The sequence below is a fragment of the Catharus ustulatus genome, chromosome 5 (genome assembly GCF_009819885.2).
Source record: "Catharus ustulatus isolate bCatUst1 chromosome 5, bCatUst1.pri.v2, whole genome shotgun sequence".
Classification (NCBI taxonomy): Eukaryota; Metazoa; Chordata; class Aves; order Passeriformes; family Turdidae; genus Catharus; species Catharus ustulatus.
Genome location: NC_046225.1, coordinates 41,609,625 through 41,630,782, shown reverse-complemented (window position 1 = coordinate 41,630,782; position 21,158 = coordinate 41,609,625). Strand labels below are relative to the sequence as shown.

Below are 21,158 nucleotides of genomic sequence, written 5' to 3'. Positions count from 1 at the left end.
TTATATTCCTCCTATGAGTATAAATTAATTTCCTTTATATTGAGTCTAAATGTGATGATTTGCCCTACCATTCCATACAGTTTTACTTTAAACCAAAGTATCTTTTTTATTCTTAAAAGTCTCTTTAAATAAACATATTGATTCTCTGGCTGCAATGGAACTGACATTTTTAGAAAGTGTCACAAAGACTTTCAGGCTTGCATTGATTGGGTTTTGAATGGACAGCCACCGTCAATTATTTCTGGTTGATTTATTTATGATTCCCCAGAAAGAGAACTATGCATCTCAGATCAGTCTGTGACACACAAATAGTAGTTGTGCTTGAGACTAATTTTGGCACCTAAAGAGAATGGTACCAAAGCAACAAAAAATTCTGTCCTGAATGATCAAAGCATTTCCCACATGCTATATCATATTATTTTGGATTATGGGACAAAACAAAAGTTAAAGTTTCTGCATTCTTGTTATGTTATTGTTTAATTAATACAATTCTAAACGATTGACAGGAATATATACAATTCATCCTATTACAAGACAAGGGTGTAAATGAAGACTTCTTGAGATCTCTCTCAGGCTTATTTCTATCACACTTTTATTATGTCCCCTGAAATGGTAGGATAAATGGCACTAGAGGTTGTACATTTAGGGACAGATACTGACTGCATTGTCCTCTTACTTGCTGTCAGGTTTTAACTGGGTGCAAAAAAGAGGCGGATAAACAGGCAAAGGTACAGGAGCGAAGTGGAGAACAAGGTGGAAAATATAAAAGGCAAATTTTGCATTACAGTAAAAGGTGACAATGGAGAGAAGACAGACATTGGTATAAATACCAAAGGTGTAAGGAGCTAAAGAAAATGGTTACACATGCAGGGTATCACAGGCATATGAGCAAAAATACTGGAGGAGGACAGGTGACAAGGCAAATTTACAATTGCTGGCAGAGTGCAGGAAGTAATGAAGTCTCTATTACTTAACGTAAGATCGAAAATTCAAATACTGACATTTGAGAAACAAGCAGCAGTTGTGCATTTGCATAAATTTTGTTATTAGTACTTGTCATTCTGTGACTGGAAGATAAGGGCAGACAGCATTCAAGAGACACCGACATGAAGTGATATATATAAGATCCTACTTTTCAAAGTCCTCATGAAACAACACTAGCTTTACACATCTAGATATGGGCTCTGAGCCAACTTTTGTCATTGTAGGATGAGATCTTTGAGCTACACTAGACAGATTATGGAAATAAGAGCTCAATAATTTAAAAAATAAAAGCAGACATCATTAAGGCATTGAATGAAACCATCATAATCAAATACCTCTTATGTTCTGTGCTGTTCTGGTCTCCACACCTTGAAAAAGCTGCATTAAAACTCGAGAACATTCAGAAAAGGCTGACCAAAGGACTGAAAAAGTTTTCATAATAAGAATGACAAAAAAGGCTTAAAAAAATACAACTCACTGATAACTCTGGTGATCCATAAATCAAGGGTGGCATGGAGAAGAAATTAATGAGAAATTCTGCCCTGCCCCTTCCAAAACACTACTAACAGTGTGTCAAACAAAAGCCACTGTCTCAAAATACACTGACGAATGAAATGTGAGATATGAGTTAAGCCCTGCTGCAAATGCCATAGATGCTAAAAGCTTCCACAGACTCAAAGGTGACTATGCAAATTCACAGGAAAATAGAATCTAACAAAGATTTGTAGGCAGATCAAAGACAGCATCTTTGACTCAGCAAAGTTCTTCAGCCTCAAAACTCTGGAGGCCAAAAGAATATTGTGGGAAGAACAACTACAATACTATCATGCTGCTTTATTAATCTCTCTGTGTCTGCTCATCGCCCCATCACAGACAGAAGGCTACATGGGCCTTTGACAAAACTCAGCATGGATATTCATGTGTTTGTCTGCTGTATTTCTGTGCCACTTGCAGCCACATGAGTGAGCTGCCTTGTCTAATGGACAGGATGGAAGTGAAGGAAGGAAGTAGAATGGAAGGACACAGTGAAACCAAACATCAGGTGCTAGTCTGTTCGTGTTACCTATGCCCAGCTTGCAGTTAGGAACTTTTGTCAGTACAAGCTGTAAGAGTTAGGGGAAATAAGAAAGCAAGAAATTAATTTATGCTTGTAATGCTCTCAGTGTTCTATTTCATTAGATGTCTTTTTGGCAAATTACCTTATTTTGTTTACATGAAGCTACTTCAGTTAAATATGTGTTTTACCAGAACGAGTCGTGTCTTCATCAGAGTCCTGTTTTAGGACATTGTTGGAGAAAGGCTTAAACTGTCAAGATGTATTTTACTCCATTTTCCCCCCCCCACATGAAGGAGCATGGTTGCAAGTAAAACCCCAACTGTTTACTGAAACTGCATTTTTAGGAGATAACATACCTGCTTTATCTCAGGCCCTTAAACTGGACATCATTGGGTTCAAGGCTATATAAACATTGTGATAAACCTATACCCTTGGGAAACTTTAGCAGCCTTGTAAGTTCACTAGGGTACTGATAAGTAAGCATGCCTAATTTTTAAATGTATCAAGTGTCAGTCAATGGCTTGTTAAAAGTACTCTAATTATATACCAAGCTAAAATAAGACAAGAGAGCTTGACCTATATCCTGGGAACAATATATTCAAAATGTCAAGCAGGACTCACATATGATTTTTTCTGTTGTATCACGCTTAAACATTAGTAAGAACTTGGAGTCTATGGAACACAGGACAGGAAACAGATTTAGTAGTCTCTGTGGTTTTGGACAAAGGGCACTCCTATTTCAATCTTTTGACAGGATAAGGAATCAAGTAAAGATCATTTTTAAAATAGATGTACTTACTTGCATAACTTCTCATATAAATGCATAGTCTAGATCAGCTTCTTCAGTTTTATGCATTCTTGCCACATGTATCCCCCTAACTCCTGTTATTATTGTTGTCATTGAGATGGCATTTGTATTCCAAGCCCCTATTTCAAATGGCTGATAACTTTCTGAATCAATTTTCTTTACGATAGAATTTCACGTGGTTGTTGTCAGCCTGAGGGTGGGTGTTCATATGTGAAGGTCTGAAGAAAATCCATTTAATCATTATTATGAAGATCCAATTTTTAAGTAAACATGAGTGCACTTTCTGCATTCAGTAAAGGGTTTGAACTTTAATGGAAACTAAACTACAAACCAAAGTTAATGTAAAATTGCATGACTTTCGCTGCTTTGCTCTGTGGTTTGTGTTTGTTAAGTAGGTGTAATAATTATTAATATATTAGTAATATATTTCTATATTGCACATACTTTAAAATTTCTGCCTAAAAAGAAACCCCACAAAATTTTTAAATAGTGCAATAGCATGAAAATCAATATTTAAAAAAAAATAGGACTGAATTAAAATATATGAATTTTGCAGCTATGGATTTGCTAATCAGTCAAGTTTTTTGGTTGCTATACCTAGATTTGTGTCCACGGCAAATCCATACACTCAAAATAAAAGTGTAGGTAAAATAAAGAAACACTAAGATATGTCTCCAAATGGGGTAGAAGAAAATGAGCTAAAATACCTATTCAGGTGGAAAAAGGGATCTGAGCCAGCACTTGGACAAATACTGTGATGAAAGAAATCTCATCTTGGAGGGCCTTAAATTTTTAAAATAATATCAATACTATTAATGCTGAAATACCATCTGAAGCACTGATTCTCTGTTTCTCCTGCTAACTTTAACTGTTCTATCACTATGGATAAAAAGTGTTTTTTTGTTACTAGGAAGTGTGGCCATATGCAATAAAAGGTGTCATTAGAAATCTTCTGAGGGGTGGAACAGACTAAGTCCTCTGGGACACTTAAGAACAAAGTTTCAAGACACCAGATGCCTAGTGAAGACTGCCACTTTTACAACCCTGGTTCACTGTATCTTTGTAGATACATGTTATATACTTTTTCTTTTATGTTTTTATTTAGTGAAACACCGAACTGTAAATACTGTAGTATTTGCTCATCTTCATGTTTGGAAATGTGGTTAATGTGCTGTTTGCAGGAACTCTCAACCACACCTTATGTGTGGCCATAACATTCTATATTAGTTTGTTTAGTTTTTTAAAGATACATGCATATACCAAAGAATAAAAAAAAAAGTACCTAAAAATTTCGCATGAAACAACTCCATCTCTGAAGCATCATTGATTAGGCAATAGAACAGCTCGAAAATAAGAATGCCCTGTACCCCCATTCTAGATCCCAATACAAGTATCACCAATTTTCTGGTCATCACACGGGATAAATAAACTATAAACAGTAAAAATAAAAATCAGCAAAATAGAAAATAATGTAATCCTGAGAGAGAAAAAAAGATACAGAAGATACAAGATCATGGTTTTCAATAATGTGCTACTTTTAATGCAAGCAGTTCTCACCTGAGTGTGTGAAGGTGGTAAGCCTTTTCGACCATATACTCCAATCAATGCATCTTTCTGAAGGGATATATTGAATTTTAGAAACTGTGGTTGATCAATGAAGAGCTGTGATCTCCAAAAAATCCCAGGGGGTACTTCTTGTATTGCTCTTCGGCCTATATCAAGTTCTCCAGAATCTATAGTGTTGTTTTCTTGTGCAAATCCTCCTAATTTTCCTGATGGTTTAGAATAAGGATATCAAAAATTAGTGTTCCTTTCTGGCTTTCAATCATCCTTCATATATATCTTCAAATATTTAGAATTACCTCAGAAAAATGTTACTTAACAATCTTTTTGAACAGAAGATCACAGGAATTCAAAGATTTGGAAATAAAAAGGTAAAGATATTATAAATATCTACATACTAAAAATGCTGTAGCATCCCTAAGGAGGAGCATTCCAGAAATGGTTTAGAATCTATATGAAACTATTCTTTCTATTCACTAGCATTTTAACAGGGGTATTTCAGAATAAAGTCTCACATTAAAATGGAAAAAAAAAGAAAAAGTAAAATGCAGCGTACAGATTTTAAGAATAATAGATACATAAGCAGAAGTAGTCAAGGGAACAAATATAATCTTTTCTACATTAAATATTGGAGCATTTATTCAATATTAACAAATGCTACAGCTCTGGTTACCTATTTTTGCGTAAGCAAGCAAGGCCGATTTTAAGCAGCTGGCACATGAAGGTGAGGCTGGAGTGAAGCAATACAAAGAAAAATGGAAATGTCATTATAGTCTTGGAGTTTGCTGTGTTTTTTACCAATTCATATTTTTTCATCAGCTAGTCTACTAAAAAGATTGACCTAAATCCATCTGAATGTGATTAGCATGTTCATGTGATGCTCGCTTGTTTGCATACAAGTGTTCTGAAGAACTGACAATTCAGCCTTGTCTTTTATGTTCAAATTCTACATTATTCATCATTTGATGGAACAAACTGACACAACCTTTTTGCAAACATTTAGGCTGTAAAAAAAAAAAAAAAAAAAAACAAACTAGATTAAAATCTGAAATGCCAGGTGAGGTCACAGATTGATCCTCGCCACTTTTTGTGCATCCAAGATGAACCGAGACTGTTGTTGAATTAAACAGGTATAGAAGCGCTGCTGAGAGGCCTTGAGTGGGAATTTGTATCATCATCAGAGCTGTGTCACAACGGCACTGCAGTCACTGAAAATGTCTCACAGGATTATCACACTGATCAGAGTGCTGTTGAGAGGAGACAGTGAAATATCTTATCTTGAAGAAACCAGTTTTTAAACACTTTTCAGGATGAGTCTAATGCTTTTATAAATTTGGACTTAACCTTTCATAATACTTGTGTGTTATTCTAGAAGATGGATCTGTATTCACTATTTCAGTTTATTTAAGGATTTGTTTTTTACTTCTTTCTTCACATCTAAGCATATTGTGTTGAATAAATTCACACACTGATGACTGGTAATCACTAAACAATAAACACTTGTTTGCTGTATTGATCTGCAACTTCCCCTATTTCTACATTTCAAATGAAAAATAACTGCCTTGTACTACTGAAAAGATGAGCTAGACAGCTTGAATATGTGCCGTTTATCAAATACATTAACCAGTTTCCAGGAATGCCTGTTTCTGGGGTTTAACACTTAGCAGATAATATAATTATGAACTCCTATGTTCTTCACCCAAAAAAAGGGACGGTTTTACTTTGTAGCCACATGGCCCTTTAGCACCCCAACACCTCTCTCAAAACTGTCAGTAGCTGTTTGTCACCCTAAGGTTAGGGCATTTGTTATTCTTTGTTCCCTGTTGTATTTCAATGACAAGAAAAATCTTCATAGTGTCATCATTTCCTTTCCATTTTCTAAAGAGTAACAGTTCTTACACACAGTTTTAAATCAAAACATGAAATGTCATGTTCATTCACATTTACTAATAGGATGGTTGAAATTTCTCAAATCCAAATCAGAGCATCAGGACATTACCAGGGGACTAGAGGAGGGTGGCACTGGAAGTTGTTCAGCTGTCCAAGTATCTGAATCAAGGCTTCATTGATTCTTCTTTACAGTTTTCAGTAACCAGTGTGATAGCACAAGGGCCCCACTCCTCACATTTCACATCTAGTCACTGCACTTTCCCTTCTGCCTAACTCGTCTCTCTTTTGTGGTTTAAAATGTGTGCTCTCTGGTCTGACTGTTGTTTAGTATTGATGCAGGCTGATAAATGACCAAGTACCATGTTCTGCAGAGGACAGCATTTCAATAGGGTGGAATTAACCCTTTCCCTTGAACAGTATTTAGGGACATAAGGAAGAAAAAATGTATTTGACATCCTTGCTATTTCCTTTTATTTTTGAGGCAGTGTATAACAGGTTTTAGTTTGTTAAAATAATTTAAAAATTATCAAGTGAAAAAACCCATAAGTGTTTATAAAATATTTACAAAAAAATCAATATATATTATAAAAGAAAGTATATTGGCTATTGAATGCAGAAGACAATGGGATGATGATCTGTCACTGCAGCATCAATATTCATTAACCACACAGTAGCTTTGTTGATTTTCATTCAAAACAAGTAAAAAGAACACAGGAAGTGATAATAACTATGTAGGTACAAGAAAAAAGAAGGAAGGTAAAGGAAATGAGAAGAAAATCTCCTACTGGAGAAGTTTCAGAGGCATACAAAGATGACAAAAGGAGTGAACTGAGCTATAACTTTTCTATGACTTGGAGCCGCGATAACTTGAAAAATTTTCAAGATGTCAGTTTCTGGCAGAGGCTTCCTCCTTCTCAGTGGTAAGGAGGTCAGATGTACCTTGTGAATGGGAAAATGGATTTTTGTGTAATGAAGAAAACACTGCATTCATCAACCATTTAAATCAAGTTTTCCATTCAAAACCTATTGATTTTGAAGCCTCTGTTAGCCAAAAGTGCACAAGCTCTTAAATGTTTTGAGAATCTTAAAGGGCAACATGGAAAAAGGTCGATAAAAGATAATCCCTTTATGTGGTTTGTATTTTAAAAGCTCTTACAACAAAATTATGAAAGTTTTTTTTTCTTGCTTTATATATTGGTTGGATTATTCAGACTCAACATCACATGCTAGAGATTTTGAGAAAACAAATGTACATATTATACCTGACCTATTAAATTTCAGAGAGAAATTTAAAAAAAAAAGAGAAGAAAATATCAACCTTTGTAGAGAAAAACCCAAGATATTCTATACTAAGGTCATCATGCCACATGAAGCTCCTTGATCCTACGCCTTCTAAACACAGCTAAGAGAGAAGCTCCAAAAAATGAAAATATCGGAACGCACACATGCACACACACACACACACACACACACACACACACGTACATAATCTTTTGTCCAAAACTGATTGAGCACTTGTTGAAAGTTGCAAAAATTGACTCTTAGTATCATTCCTCCTTATGAAACAGTATGTTCTGACTCCTTGCGTCCCCTGGCTTTGTTGCAGCCATTTGCTCAACATGAGGCCCCTAAGGCAGGATGGTCTGAGCCAGCCTCAGCACCACCCTGCTACCTCTGGGGATCCCACAACAACAGTAAAAAATATTATCACATATATTTAGAGTAAACAGAGGTTCTGCTTCTCTGGATATGATGAGAGCTTTCCTATCCTCATCAAATATCACTTGTAAATTGCTGTGAGGAATTTTGGTTGACAGCTGGCTTTCCTAAGTAAGATCAGCATTATTGCTCAGGATCCATAGGCCTCTTCACATGCTAGGTAGGAGAAACTCTGTGTTCCTGTTTATCTGGTTAAAATTATTCTTACTTACAAATGCTCTGCACTTGCATTAAATATACAGTCTTGGAGGAAAAGTGTTTGATGATATAAGTAAGATACAAAGGAAAGAAATGTTCCAAAAGAAGGAAAAAAATTGGTGCCCATTTCACTTACCACTGTCTCCAGCAGGAACGGTTACAGGATGCGTTGGCACAGTATCAGAATTCACTTTTCCATTCTCAAATGTATCATTTTCAGTCTGTTGTAACTGCCAGTTGAGGCCAAACAGATGCATTGCTGGTGGTAGAGAATACAGGTTATTTGATGCTTTGCACCACAATGACAAATTGCACAAGTAATGACTTTCCATGCTTTGCAGTGGAATAGCAACTTGTACATGAAAAAAATTAAATTACATGAACGAGCATTTGCAGACTAATAGTTCAGCTATGGCACAAAGCAATTACTACCACTGTCCTGTAATGATACAGTGTTTTCAGTGAATGCAGTTGACAGAAAGCTCACCAGTCTCATTTTGAGTCTTTTACCGGTCCCAAGTCAATGTTCAAAAGGATAGGCAGTAATTATGTTCTTTTCTGTTTTTTTTTCATTTGTGATCCTTCTGAAGAGACAAATTTAAGTGAACTTCTAAATGACCTACTAAAATAAATTATTTTTCCAGCAGATGTATCTGTCCTGGTTAGTCAGGGAAAAGGAAAAGAAAAAATACGGGAGAAGAGGAAGGAGGGTGCTATGGGTGTTGCAGGGCTAACCTAAGATACGACCACTTCATGCTGTCAACAACACTGCACAACCTCTCGTTGCATACCCATTCCCCATGCTAGTCTACAAAATGAGGCCAAGGCATGAACAGAGCCAGAGACCCTGGGGCACTTTGCTCTGATAATGGTAATGCATAACTTAGGTTTCTGAATTACTTAATTCCCTGCAACCATGTTCATTTGAAAGGTGATTTAAAGAGTTTATCTAAGTTAATTACAAGACAGAGTCAACCTTCCATGGTGTTAGGGGGAACATAAGGAACCTTGATCATCAGGGATTAAGGAATGAACCAGGCATCTAAACTTTCAAAGCAAAAATATGGAAAAAGAAACCCTATCTTAGTGCTATGCTGTGATAGTCTCTTGCAATTTCATGCTGTCTGTGGATTATTTTCTTCTCTTCTGATGTCTCTATAATGCCACCAAAATTCATTTTATTATAATTACTCTAGTTTGCATTTGGTGTAAGGTTTGTAGATTTGCTCATTCCATGACAACAATTACCTGCAAAGCAGCTAAAATAGTCTTTCAGTGGTACTAAGGAATAAAAATACACTGGGAAAAACACCTGCAATCATGTATTTTAACTATTAGTGCAAAATATAAGGAAGATCATTTGCTGTACTTTGTTGCGTCTGCTACTTATGTCTCTCCGAAGCAAGATTACTGCTACAGTCAGCATTACTAATTTATTCATTCCCTCTATGCAAATGACACAAAATTCTTCATCCCATTTGGTTTAATCTCTGATCTTTAAACATCTCTGTATTGACCATGGCAACCTTTACTTAAGATGAACAGGCATCAATGGAAGTTTAGTTAGCCAGGCAACAAAAACTGATGAATTAAGAGGTTGTCTGCCAGGTCTTTACCTTAAAGCCTCCCCGTTACTCTGAACAAAACAAAAAACCAGAATGTCACTAAAGACCTGTTACTGAATACTTAAAAGAACTGAAATCCTCACTACAGATGACATACTCTCTTTGTTCCAAGTCTCTGACTTTACTATTACCCTTCTTTCCCAGACTTTAAATTGCCTGTCAAAGCCTGATAATATAGACTGTTTCTTGACCCTAAAAACATCTTTCTTTTAACCCTTCTCAACCCTTGTAAAACCATAAATCTGACCACCACCATCTCTGGCACATCGCTAGAATTAGCCATTATTATTTTGACCCTACCTCAGTTGAAATCCTTATTTATGTATTAATCACCTGACAAGTGTATCTGTTTTAATATGTTTCAATGAAATCCCTAGGGTCAAACTTTACAACTTGTTGTACTTGTTCCATTTCACTGGCAGCAATGAAAGACTGTAAAAAGCGAAATATTTAATGATTTAAACCCAGTACATTTCTTATTTTCAAGTCTAGAGATCTAAATCACCTCTCTTAACTTTGGTGTCTTCTTATCCCTTTTATTAGTTCTTCTGGAAAAAAACCAAAATAAAGCGGCATTCATTTTGTAACTCTAGAAACACAGGAGCTTAGAACGTCATTAACATCTGCTGGTGCTATGTACATGCCCTCTTCATACAGTGCCTCTTCATGCACCGGGAGATCAGAAGGGGAAGCCTCGAAACGACCTTCTAGTCATTTCCTTGTAATTCAAAACAGCAGGAATTTGAAGTCTTCAAAGGCAAGGACTGTAGGATCAATATTGATTACACCAATATAACCACAATTACTGCAGTGTAAGTGACAACTACCTTTTCTTTGTCTTGGTACTGGTTTGAGTCCCACTGTAGTTTACTGTCAAAGACTGGGTGTGCTAGCTGTATTCCTCTCTGAGCTTTGACAATGAACTAGAAACAAGTTCAATACACAATATTTAATGAAAATGGATGGATAAATGCAGCTGTTCCACAGATTGGGAATGTAGGAATATTTTTTAAGCAGAAGAAAACTGTTGCTAGACAATTCCAACGACAAGACTTAGAGTGTGTACTAATGCACTAAATAATTCAACCACATAACCTCTCTGAACTAGTGTTTTAGAATTTAGAGACTTCTCCTTTCACAACAAACATGAAAACAACATGAAAGGAACAGGCTTGTTGCTAAAGTATCAAATTACAAGGCAGAATTTCTTTAGAGATGATGAACTTAGGAACATGGTTAAACTGACTGATGAAGACAAACTCAGGCACCATTCTGCCAGTCAAAATTTGCGTTCTTTCAGCTGGCCATCAATATAAAAGCACACTTTACATCCTTATCAGTTTTATAAGGAAATTGAGGCACCTGATTAAAAATTCTTGATGCTATTATGAATCTATTTAGCTGCACCTGATACCTCAGTGGGATGTCTGAGACCCTCAAGTCAAATGATATGAACTAGTTCTGAATTTACAAAGGGAGAATAATGCAATAATTTCAGACTGCAGAGGTGTACATGTTTGTCTGATTTCCTTCGATCTAGAAAAGGATGCAGGCGTTCTTCCAGCTTTGGAATTTGAATACAAGAGATCAATCCCCTTCTCTGTTTCTACTGTGTTCAGAGGAATTGTAGATTTACTTCATCTTATAAAGAATTTGATATATGAAGCAAAACTTAAAGCACTTTTGAAGCAAAAGGCATTTCATTATTTCCTGCTCCTATTTTTGTCCCAAATCTAACATAAAAAAGTTTCTTGATTTTTGGATTAGATATTGCCTGTCTGGTTTATTCCCAATCAATTTGGAATTCACTTGCTGTTAGACAATGACAAGGAAGCCAAGAGACCCTTCCTAGAGTTACTAGTTCTGACTCTGCCAAATCTATGGGGATACCAACACAGGAATGACTTTCTTTCAATACCAGCATAACTTTGATGGCAGCAAGGAATTGTGTGAGAATGCCAGACCCCTCCAACCAGAAGGAAGGCAGATTTTGCTATGATTGTGGTCACGGATTACAACAACTCAATTCAAATAATCTGCAGCTGCAAGCATAGATGAATTCTCAGGGGATGGCAGGAAACACGGGTTGTCATCCTTCCAAACATGCCCACAAACCTTAACAAAAGACTCCTTTTACTTGTACCAAGGCTGAGATGATTGCTTCCATTGTGGAACAGGATGGCTTTTTAAGCATAAAATCAGATGATGACAGCTGGGGAAAAGGAGTCCAGGAAGGTTGGATGTGCTTTGAAGAAGGAAATCCTAGAACTGTAGGAGTAGGCCATCCCCATGTGCTGAAAGGTGGGCTGGTGGGGAAGAAGACGATCCTGGATGAACAGAGAGCTTTGAATGGAACTCAGGGAGAAAGGGAGAGTTTGTCACCCCTGGAAAAAGGCATTGGCAGCACAAAAGGATGCCTTTAAGATGTTGTGAGGCCATGTGGGGAGAAAATTAGGAGGCCCAAAGCCCACCTTAATTTGGTCATTGCTATAAAAGACAAATAATGATTTTACAAACACACAAACAAATCAGAAAGAAAAGGAGGGTCAAAAGCCTCTATCCTTTCTTGGAAAACAGTGACAAAAGATGAGGAAAAGCCTGAGGTACTTAGTGCTTTTGCTGCCTCAGTTGTTAGTAACAGGACCAATTGTCATCAAGGTATCCAGTCCCTGGAGCTGAGACACAAGAGACAGGGTGCAGAATGAAGCCCACATAATCTGGAAGGGACCCGCTATGGAACTTAGACACACATACATGTTCATGTTCACCTGAGTATTGAAGGAGTTGGCAGAACAGCTCAACAAGCCACTTTCAATCATCTACCAGCAGTCCTGGTCAAGCGTGAGTGGGAGCTGGCAAATGTGATGCATATATACAGGAAGGGCCAGAAAGAGGTTCCAGGGAACTACAGACCTGTCAGCCTGACCTCAGTGCCAGGCAAGGTCATGGAGCAGATCACCTCGAGCGCCATCGTGCAACATGCACAGGATAAGCAGGGGATCAGCTCCAGCCAGCAGGGGTTTACCAAAGGCAGGTCCTGCCTGACCAGCCTGGTCTCCTGTGACAAACTGACCCACTCAGTGGATGAGGGAAAGGCTGTGGATGTGTCTACCAAGACTTTAGTAAAGTTCTTGATACCTTCTCCTGGATAAACCTGTTTCCCATGGTGTGGCCAGGTGTACTCTTTTCTGGGTTAAAAACTGACTGGATGGGCAGGGCCAGAGTTGGTGGTGAATGGAATTGCACCCAGATGGTGGTGAGTCATGAGTGCTGTTCCCCCACAACTCAGTATTGGAGCCAACACTGTTTAAAATCTCTACTGACAACCTGGACAAGGTGATCAAGTGCACCCCCAGCAAGTCCACAGATGACACCAAGTTGGCCAGGAATGTTGATTTGTTGGAGAGTAAGAAGGCTCTGCAGAGAGATTTATATAGGCAGGCAGGCAGCGCTACACGTTGGGGAGGAGCTGGAAAAGGACCTTGAAGTGCTGGTTGACAGAAGCTGAACATGATCCAGCAGTGCCAAGAAAGCCAATGGCATCCTGGCCTATATTAGAAATAGTGTGGCCAGCAGAACCAGGGCAGGGATTGCCCTGCATATTTGGCACTGGTAAGGCCACACATCAGATGCTGTGTCCAGCTCTTTTCACTACAAGAAGGACACAGAGGTACTGAAGCATGTCCAGGGAAGGGCAATGAAGCTGAGGAAGGGTCTGGACCACAAGTTTTATGAGGGGCAGCTGATGAAGCTGGGGTTGCTTAGCCCAGAGAAAATGACGTTCAGGGAGAACCTCACGATCCCTGTAAGTAAGGTGAGGGTCAATCTCTTCTCCCATGTAAAAAGTAACAGGCCAGAAGGAAATGGCCAGGGGAGGTTTAGATTAGGTATTAAGAAAATATGTTTTCATGGCAAGGATTGTAAAATATTGGAACAGACTGCCCAGGAAATTAGTGAAGTCACCATCCCCGAAGTGTTAAAAATACCTGTGGATATGACTCTTTAGAACATGGTTTAATGGTGAACATAGTGGTCGTGTTAGGTTGATGATATGACTTGATGATTTTTAAGGACTTTTCCATCTATAACTATTCAACCTATGATAAAATAGTTACATTTTTAAAATGCAAATACAAAAAATTAAACCTAATTTTAATTAATTTTAACTTTAATTTATGAAAAGCCTACCATCTTTAACCTAGGATTCTAGGATCTTCAACCTATTTTACTGTTTTAGTCCCTACATCTGTTCTGCAAAGTAATCTCTAGCTTCCAAGAGGTCTTTATTTGCTGAAGCCATGCTAACATTTACAGTAATTTCATGACTATAAGGCGCGCCCTTCTGACTAAAATTTTGTCCCGAAGCCGGAAGTGCGTCTTATAGTCCACTGTGCCTTATATATGGACAAAGTTCGGAAATTTGCCAACCCAGAAGTGTCAGCCGCGAGCCGCGGGGGGAGCCAGCAGGCCCGCAGCTGCCAGGTGGAGGCGGGGCCTTGGCCAGCAACCACGCGGGGGGAGCCGGCGGCGGAGCCTCACTGCAAAAAAAAAAGTGCGCCTTATAGTCCGTTGTGCTTTATGTATTGGCAAAAGTTCAGAAATTTGCCGACACCCGGAAGTGCGCCTTATAATCTGATGTGCCTTATAGTCGTGAAATTACTGTACCTTTGGACTGAGTTGTTTAAGGCAGTATTTGTACTGCTGCTGGACAAATTATCTGCATGGTCAGCCTTTAGAGTGTAGTTATAGTCTAAATGGTGAGGAGTGCATTCCCTCTAATGGAGTGGAAAGAAGAGGCATCTGAGAGAAAGCTCTCTTGGATCTGGGCTGCTCTTGGCATGAACATAGTACCAGTGTCTGTGTGTGTCTGTGTGTGTGTGGTGCTGGTGAATATGGCTAAATTCACCAGAACAAATCCCAAACATGAAAGCAGTAACCAAACTAACAGCTGGGCTCTTGCCTTCCTCCTTCTCCCTCCCCCTTCCCCCCTCCAAATGGACTGGGATATTCAAAAATTCAGAGGTAAAATTAAAGGAGTGCATTTGTACCAACAGTAGCCTTAATGCTAACATAAAAATGCTATCATTTCTTGCAGACAATTGGGTAATCTTGCCATCTGTCACCACACAGTTCACTGAACTGTTTTCTGAACCATCTTAAAACTGATTTTTCAAGCTTGGTTGGTCTTGAGATCACTGTGTAACTGAAGTCTAGTTATTTTGGTTTGTAATCAGTCTACAAAGCCTTTCATGTCCACTCAATAATTAAAATAGCAACTAAGAATACATTTCACACCAAACACATGAAAAAAACCCCATCACTAGTTTACACTGTGTAAAACATTTTGCAATAATTTCCAAGAAGTTGCCCACTTGTTATGCATGCTCCTTTCTCAAGCTAGTAATGTGGTGTTTTACGTATTACCTTTACAAGGAATTTGTTCTTGAGCAAATACACTGTATTATCACTTCAAAACCCTCTCCAAGACTTTCTTGCGTCCAAAAACAAATCAGTCCTTTATTAGTATTTAGTGAAAGATGGATAATTTATGTAACTAAGTGGCAGAAGTAAAACTAGGGCTGACAACCACATGCTGCATTCGACTGTACACCTGCTGCATTTGCTGCCTTGCAATAGAAAAACAATTCGTGTAGCTGTTTTACCATTTAGCAAGAACTGGATTTGTCTGAAGCTTTTTCCCTCTTCTCATACACTTTGAATGCTATAAGGATAGGACAGTTAGTTCACAAAGTAAATAGACTGGAATTAGCATGATCCAGTATCCAGCTTTGATCAGAAAACAAAGTTTAGATCAGATGTAGATATACACACAATGCTGGGGTTTATGACTATCAGATTTTTTTTTTCTTTGTAGAAAAGGGTAACAATATACAGTAAAAAGACAGAGAAATTTATTTATTGTTCTGGTCAAAATTCAAGGTTGTCTCTGTCATAACTCAACAGGATCAACCACAACTTTTTCCTAAAATACTGAAAGTGACAAATATGCTCACATGAAATACAAAGAGCATAGCAAACACCCTGTGAGCTTTGTAGGTGAAAGAATCACAGATGCAGATCATAAGGATGCACAAACAAAACTATGTACATACAAACAGAGACTTTATTCTCAGAAGCCCTACAGTAATGGAAGAGGTAGCCCTCTGAAGTACTAGTCAGAAGTGCCAGCAATTCAAGACCTTCCATTCTGAATATGACAACTTTTATTAGCAGGAAAGAATTTCAAAGGTGACACAGGGTGTTTCAGGAGAACAAGAATTCACAGGGAGCAACAGATTAAAAAATTAACACTGGACAGCAGAAAGAAAATATGCTGGCTGTCTCTAAAGAGCAAGCATCTCCCCAAAACCTCTGGAGACAAGGTCTATGGCATGAACATAAAGAACTCAACACGGCAGAGGAAGTTGGCAAAAGGAACCGAATGATACTTGCGACCCTCCTTTCCTTCTCCCATGTGTTTTACAAGGTATGGTAATCAAGTCCCATTATTCATGAAGCTGTGCTTGAAGATGAGCTCCTTGCTAAGTTACTCATGTTCCAGGACTGCCACTGCTTCACATTTCTGGGTGCTGATATTTTCAAACCATGATTTAAAAAATTGCTTCCTTAGAATTAATTGAAAAATCTTTATGCACACTTGAACATAAGGGAAAGTGAACATAATCTACATTTAAAGCAATGCAAAAAAGATTATAATTTAAACTAAGCAAATTGCAATTATTGCTCAATCCTGTTGAAGGATTATCTTCTAGTTCATCTCCCTGTTGGCAATACATTTTAAAATGAAATATTTGAACATTGAAGTGGTTTTCAAAATTATCTTCCATATATTTTTCTTGCAGTTGTAATTAGAATCTAAATGTATTTTATTCTGAAAGACCTGAAGTGGACCACAAGATGTGTAAATGAACTGTCAGTGATTTGCATTCATTTGCTTTTTTCAAAGATAATAGGATACCTTGGATGTTGCTGCAGATCAAATAGTGAATTAAAAATAGTTAATTAAAATCTTAAATAAAATGAATTAAAAGTTACAAAGACAAGTTCTTTATTTATTACTGTTTTTCTCAATTCAATAAAACCCCTGTTATTTCTAAATTTAAAATAACTTTAAAGTACATGCTTTGGAGCACCTTCAAAAGATTAGTCACCAGCAGCATCCTATAAAAGTTGCTGAACATATACCCTGAATGTAAAACATTTTAGCATAGTGCTATATGAAAATCTTAGTAGTATCTATCAAGATCAATATAGTAACTGAAAAACTGGTATTTTCCCTTTTATCCTGAACAGTTGAATGCGTCCATTGATTTTACTGTTTCATCCTCAAAAAAATTCCAACCTGTCAAGTCTATTCCTCATTTTCTCTTGGAATCTTTTAACAATGAATTTGCAAAACATTAAAAAAAATTGCCTAGAAAAAACATAGCAACAAAGGTATATCAGCCATCTACTCTGGATAAACTTACTCTCTTTGACTGTTAATCAAAGATGATTACACGGCACTTTAAAGTATTGTTGCATTTGAGCTGTTAAGGAAGATGTGTGCTAGTCTTGGTGTAAGTATTTTAATGATATTCACCCCAAGATGGAACATTTATTCCTCTGAAAACTTTTATGTCTAGATGTCTCATTTTAGTTGTCAAGCCATGGACTTTTATGTAACAATGGTCTGATTCTGTCAACTGCATTATACAAGGCACATTCAAAGCTTAAGGGAGAATCCAGATTTCTTAAAACAGAAACAGAGATAATTTTTCAGTAGCCTGTCATTTAAATAAGATGTATATTATATCTTGTTTCACATTTGCCTATTTATTCTGATGAACAGCAAGCCTACTCCATTTTGTAATAGTCTCCACTATACCTAAATAGTCTTAATATTATCCCAAGGTTTTCCTCAATGTAACTTTTTTTTTTTTTTCCCCCACCTAATGTTGTACAGTCTAAAAAAGAGGGTGAAAAATCACTCTAAGCACAGAAATTATGGGGAAGTGCACATTAAGTACATATTGAATTGCAGACTCTTTTGAGGCAAGGGCTATTTTGTTCATGCAAAGGCAGGAAAAATATTCTGTAAATTTTGGGTTTCTATCTAATAAAGTCATAATCAATAACTTTAAATATTGTGGAGGAGAAGAAAATTTCCCTAATTTACACATGTCAAGACCAGGTTAAGACTGCAGGCTAATAACTTTTCTGTATTCCTTCAGGGATTTCTTTATTTTATTGCTTCTCATTCCATAACTCTCTCCTTTTCTTCCTTAAACTTGCTTTCTAGAAAAGAGCTGAGGTTCATGTTTTTTATCTATTTCAATTTTTTTCCCACAACTCCAACAGAAGTCTTGCTTTATCCTTTAGATCACACTCCCACAGTGTTAAGAAGAGCAATGACACTGAAATGTCTGAAAATTAATTGGAAACACCTTTCTTAGGTAAGAGCATTGATGAAGCAATCCAACCATTTTTATAGTTCAAAAGCCTTATTTATTACAGAGAAACCAACCACCCCAAACCTAAACCCAACAGAACCACCACAAATCTCTTGAGGGATATAATTAAGTGGCACTATATGATCATGTATAGCCTATTTGCATGTTGATGGCACAGAGAAGAGCAGTCTGATGAAAAGATTTATGAACCAAAGGAAAAAGAAACAGGGGCCAATTAATGCAATGTTCAAAGGACACACTGAGCTGGGAGTTTATACTATACAGTGAAACACTTGTGTTGCATATTTCCATCTCATAACTGGCTAAAAAAGATCAAAGCTTTTTTTATTCCATATTAAGAATGACAGAATATTACAGCAAACATGCAATAAGGATAAATGTAATAAGCTTTAATAAAAGATGATAATAAGGTTTGATAAGAACTTTTGGAATGTCACCAAATCTGAAATGTAAGATGAAAGCATCTGCATGTAGAGATTGTAGTATGTTATTTGGAACCCCACGGAGCTAAACTGTGATTAGAACTCCATATTTTTCCATAAATTAGCTTTTGTTTTGAATTTCCTGCTGAGATCATATGCAAGTTGATTGAATGTGCAAGTCAATATATAGGTTTTCTAATCCTTTGCTGTTTTTTTGGTTTCATGATATCACAATTACAGCAGTCCACTTGTAGATCAAAGGTACCTGATTGAGGCCTAAAGAAAATAACCTATAACCTCTTTACAAAACGTCTTCATGGTGATTTAGACCTCTCCATGGTAATTACCACTCACCTACCTGAACCGCGCAATTATGTAGATGCATAACCCAACCACTACATGCAGTTTAACTTGCAAGACCACAGAATTTCCACTTGAATCCATACTAAAAAACAGAATGGACGTGATGAGTTCACCTTCAAAGGGGCCTTTTTATACAACTCTACCTTACCTCAACACCTCCAATGTAAACTTGCAAGCCATTAGCTATCTGCATAAGCAAAAAATCTCATGCAAACCCTTGATTCAAAACCCCAGGGTTTACAACAGCTCAGTGATTGCAGTCATCCTCTTATTGAAACATCACCACTACTCTAGGGACTGACTATTAGATACGGTATCCTTTATTATATCGTCATTAATACGTTTTATCTGCATTGGAATAACATATCATGTTCCTCCACTAAAGTGAAATGTGTTTTTATGAAACTATTCCTGTTAGCAAAGTTATACTCTAGGTACAGGAAAAACACTATCAACAGAAGAAAATAACTTACCATGAATGATTTATGAAAGGAAACTGAGACATAAAGACAAACTTACAGTTAATTGTTTGTAAAGCTAGTGAATTGCTTGCAAGTCAGTTTGTAAACCACTTTGTTTTTGTCAATTATCTAAGCCTTGGAAAAAACAAGTCAGGATTACATGGATTTTTTCATGGATTTCACATGGATTTTTTTTTCTTTAAATTTAAATCAGCCACAACACTGCACAGTAAAATCTTATAGGTGATATTAAGAATAGCCAGTTTTAGCTCTAAAATAATGGTCATTTATAAAATTGATAGGGAAAACAACCACGCCTTTTAATGTGTGAAAAGACATTGATTCAGTAATAAGGATGTGTTTTAAAATTGTCCTCTACTTTTGACTACAGCTGAAATAACAGTGAGGATTGCATCTCTCCTTTTTAAATGTGGATACTTCAATTTCATTACCTCTACTTGAGAGTACTAACAGGATGTAGAAAAGAAGTAGCTGAAGAAATAATTAAAATCCTGGGAAACAATTTGAAGATATAAATAACTTTTCCTTAGCAGCGTGAAAAGATTTGGAGTGAGTCAAATGAGGACCCACTGTCCAGCAAAAATGCCTCAATAAAAAGGGGTGTGAGACTTGGCATTTCAAAGATGAAAGAGAAGGTAAAACAACAGATAAGCTTGGAGCTTCCACAAGGGAAGATAAATTTATTGCACCCAGTTACTGTGTTACACCTCAGTGGTTAGTGGTAGGCTAACTCTATGCAGCTAGATATTGTTTTAGTTTTCAACTAATTATTATTGAAATAAAAATACTAGTCTTCCTGTACCATAATAAAGGTAACTTAGAAGTATTTTTAAATTAAAAATCTCACAGCAAACATACCTATTTCTATACTTAAAAGTTTCTGGAACTAACTAATTTTCTAAATGGATGATACTCATTTATATATCTAACCCTCCCCACATTACTGCTTCTATAGAACTAGTAAAAGACATGCATTTGTGTGACCCTATTTTATAAAATAGTGTCAAAACTATTCTGGCTTTGTTTTATTATTGAGGAAAAATAAACTTTTGAAATGCAAATGTTGTCCACATCATTTAAACGGTTGTAGCACATTTCTTTTTCCTGGATTATAAAACTACAAATGCTGCTATAGGTGACAATTCCTAACAGACAGTGGGTTAGGGGTCTTTTTGTGAATGGAGTTGTCTGAAATGGCATCAATTTCCCATCTACTTCAGAGGACATCTAACTTTCATCCATAATTAATCCCTGCAGTGGGGTAATTACATTGATATAAAACCCATGTGTTCTTGTGATCTCAGCCATAAATGTAATATCAAATGGTATTGCTTACAGCAAGATTGGACACATGCACTTGACCTTTTCATTCTATAGTGCTTGTGTATGGAGAGCTTTACCAAAATTTCATATAAGTCAGACATTTTTAACAGTATGAATTTTTTTAAAGCATTAAAAAAGAGAACAAGCAGTTCTCTTCACAGAAAAAAAAAAAAAACCAAGAAAAGATTGCAGTTTACAGAAAAGATGCAATATATACACAAAACAACCAGTTTTAATATATGTGTTATAA

At 36.8% G+C, this 21,158-nt stretch overlaps 1 protein-coding gene across 18 annotated transcripts in view; it reads right to left on the bottom strand.

The window, feature by feature from the left end:
• The window catches only part of TENM3 (teneurin transmembrane protein 3), a 1,396,736-nt gene that overhangs the window by 90,567 nt on the left and 1,285,011 nt on the right, over window positions 1–21,158 (bottom strand). For all 18 annotated transcript variants that reach the window (XM_033060171.1, XM_033060177.1, XM_033060178.1 and 15 more), the window contains 2 exons: window positions 8,356–8,478; window positions 4,407–4,621 (listed from right to left, as the gene is read on the bottom strand). In XM_033060171.1, coding sequence (XP_032916062.1) covers window positions 4,407–4,621; window positions 8,356–8,478 — 338 coding nt within the window. The remainder of the gene's footprint in view (window positions 1–4,406; window positions 4,622–8,355; window positions 8,479–21,158) is intronic.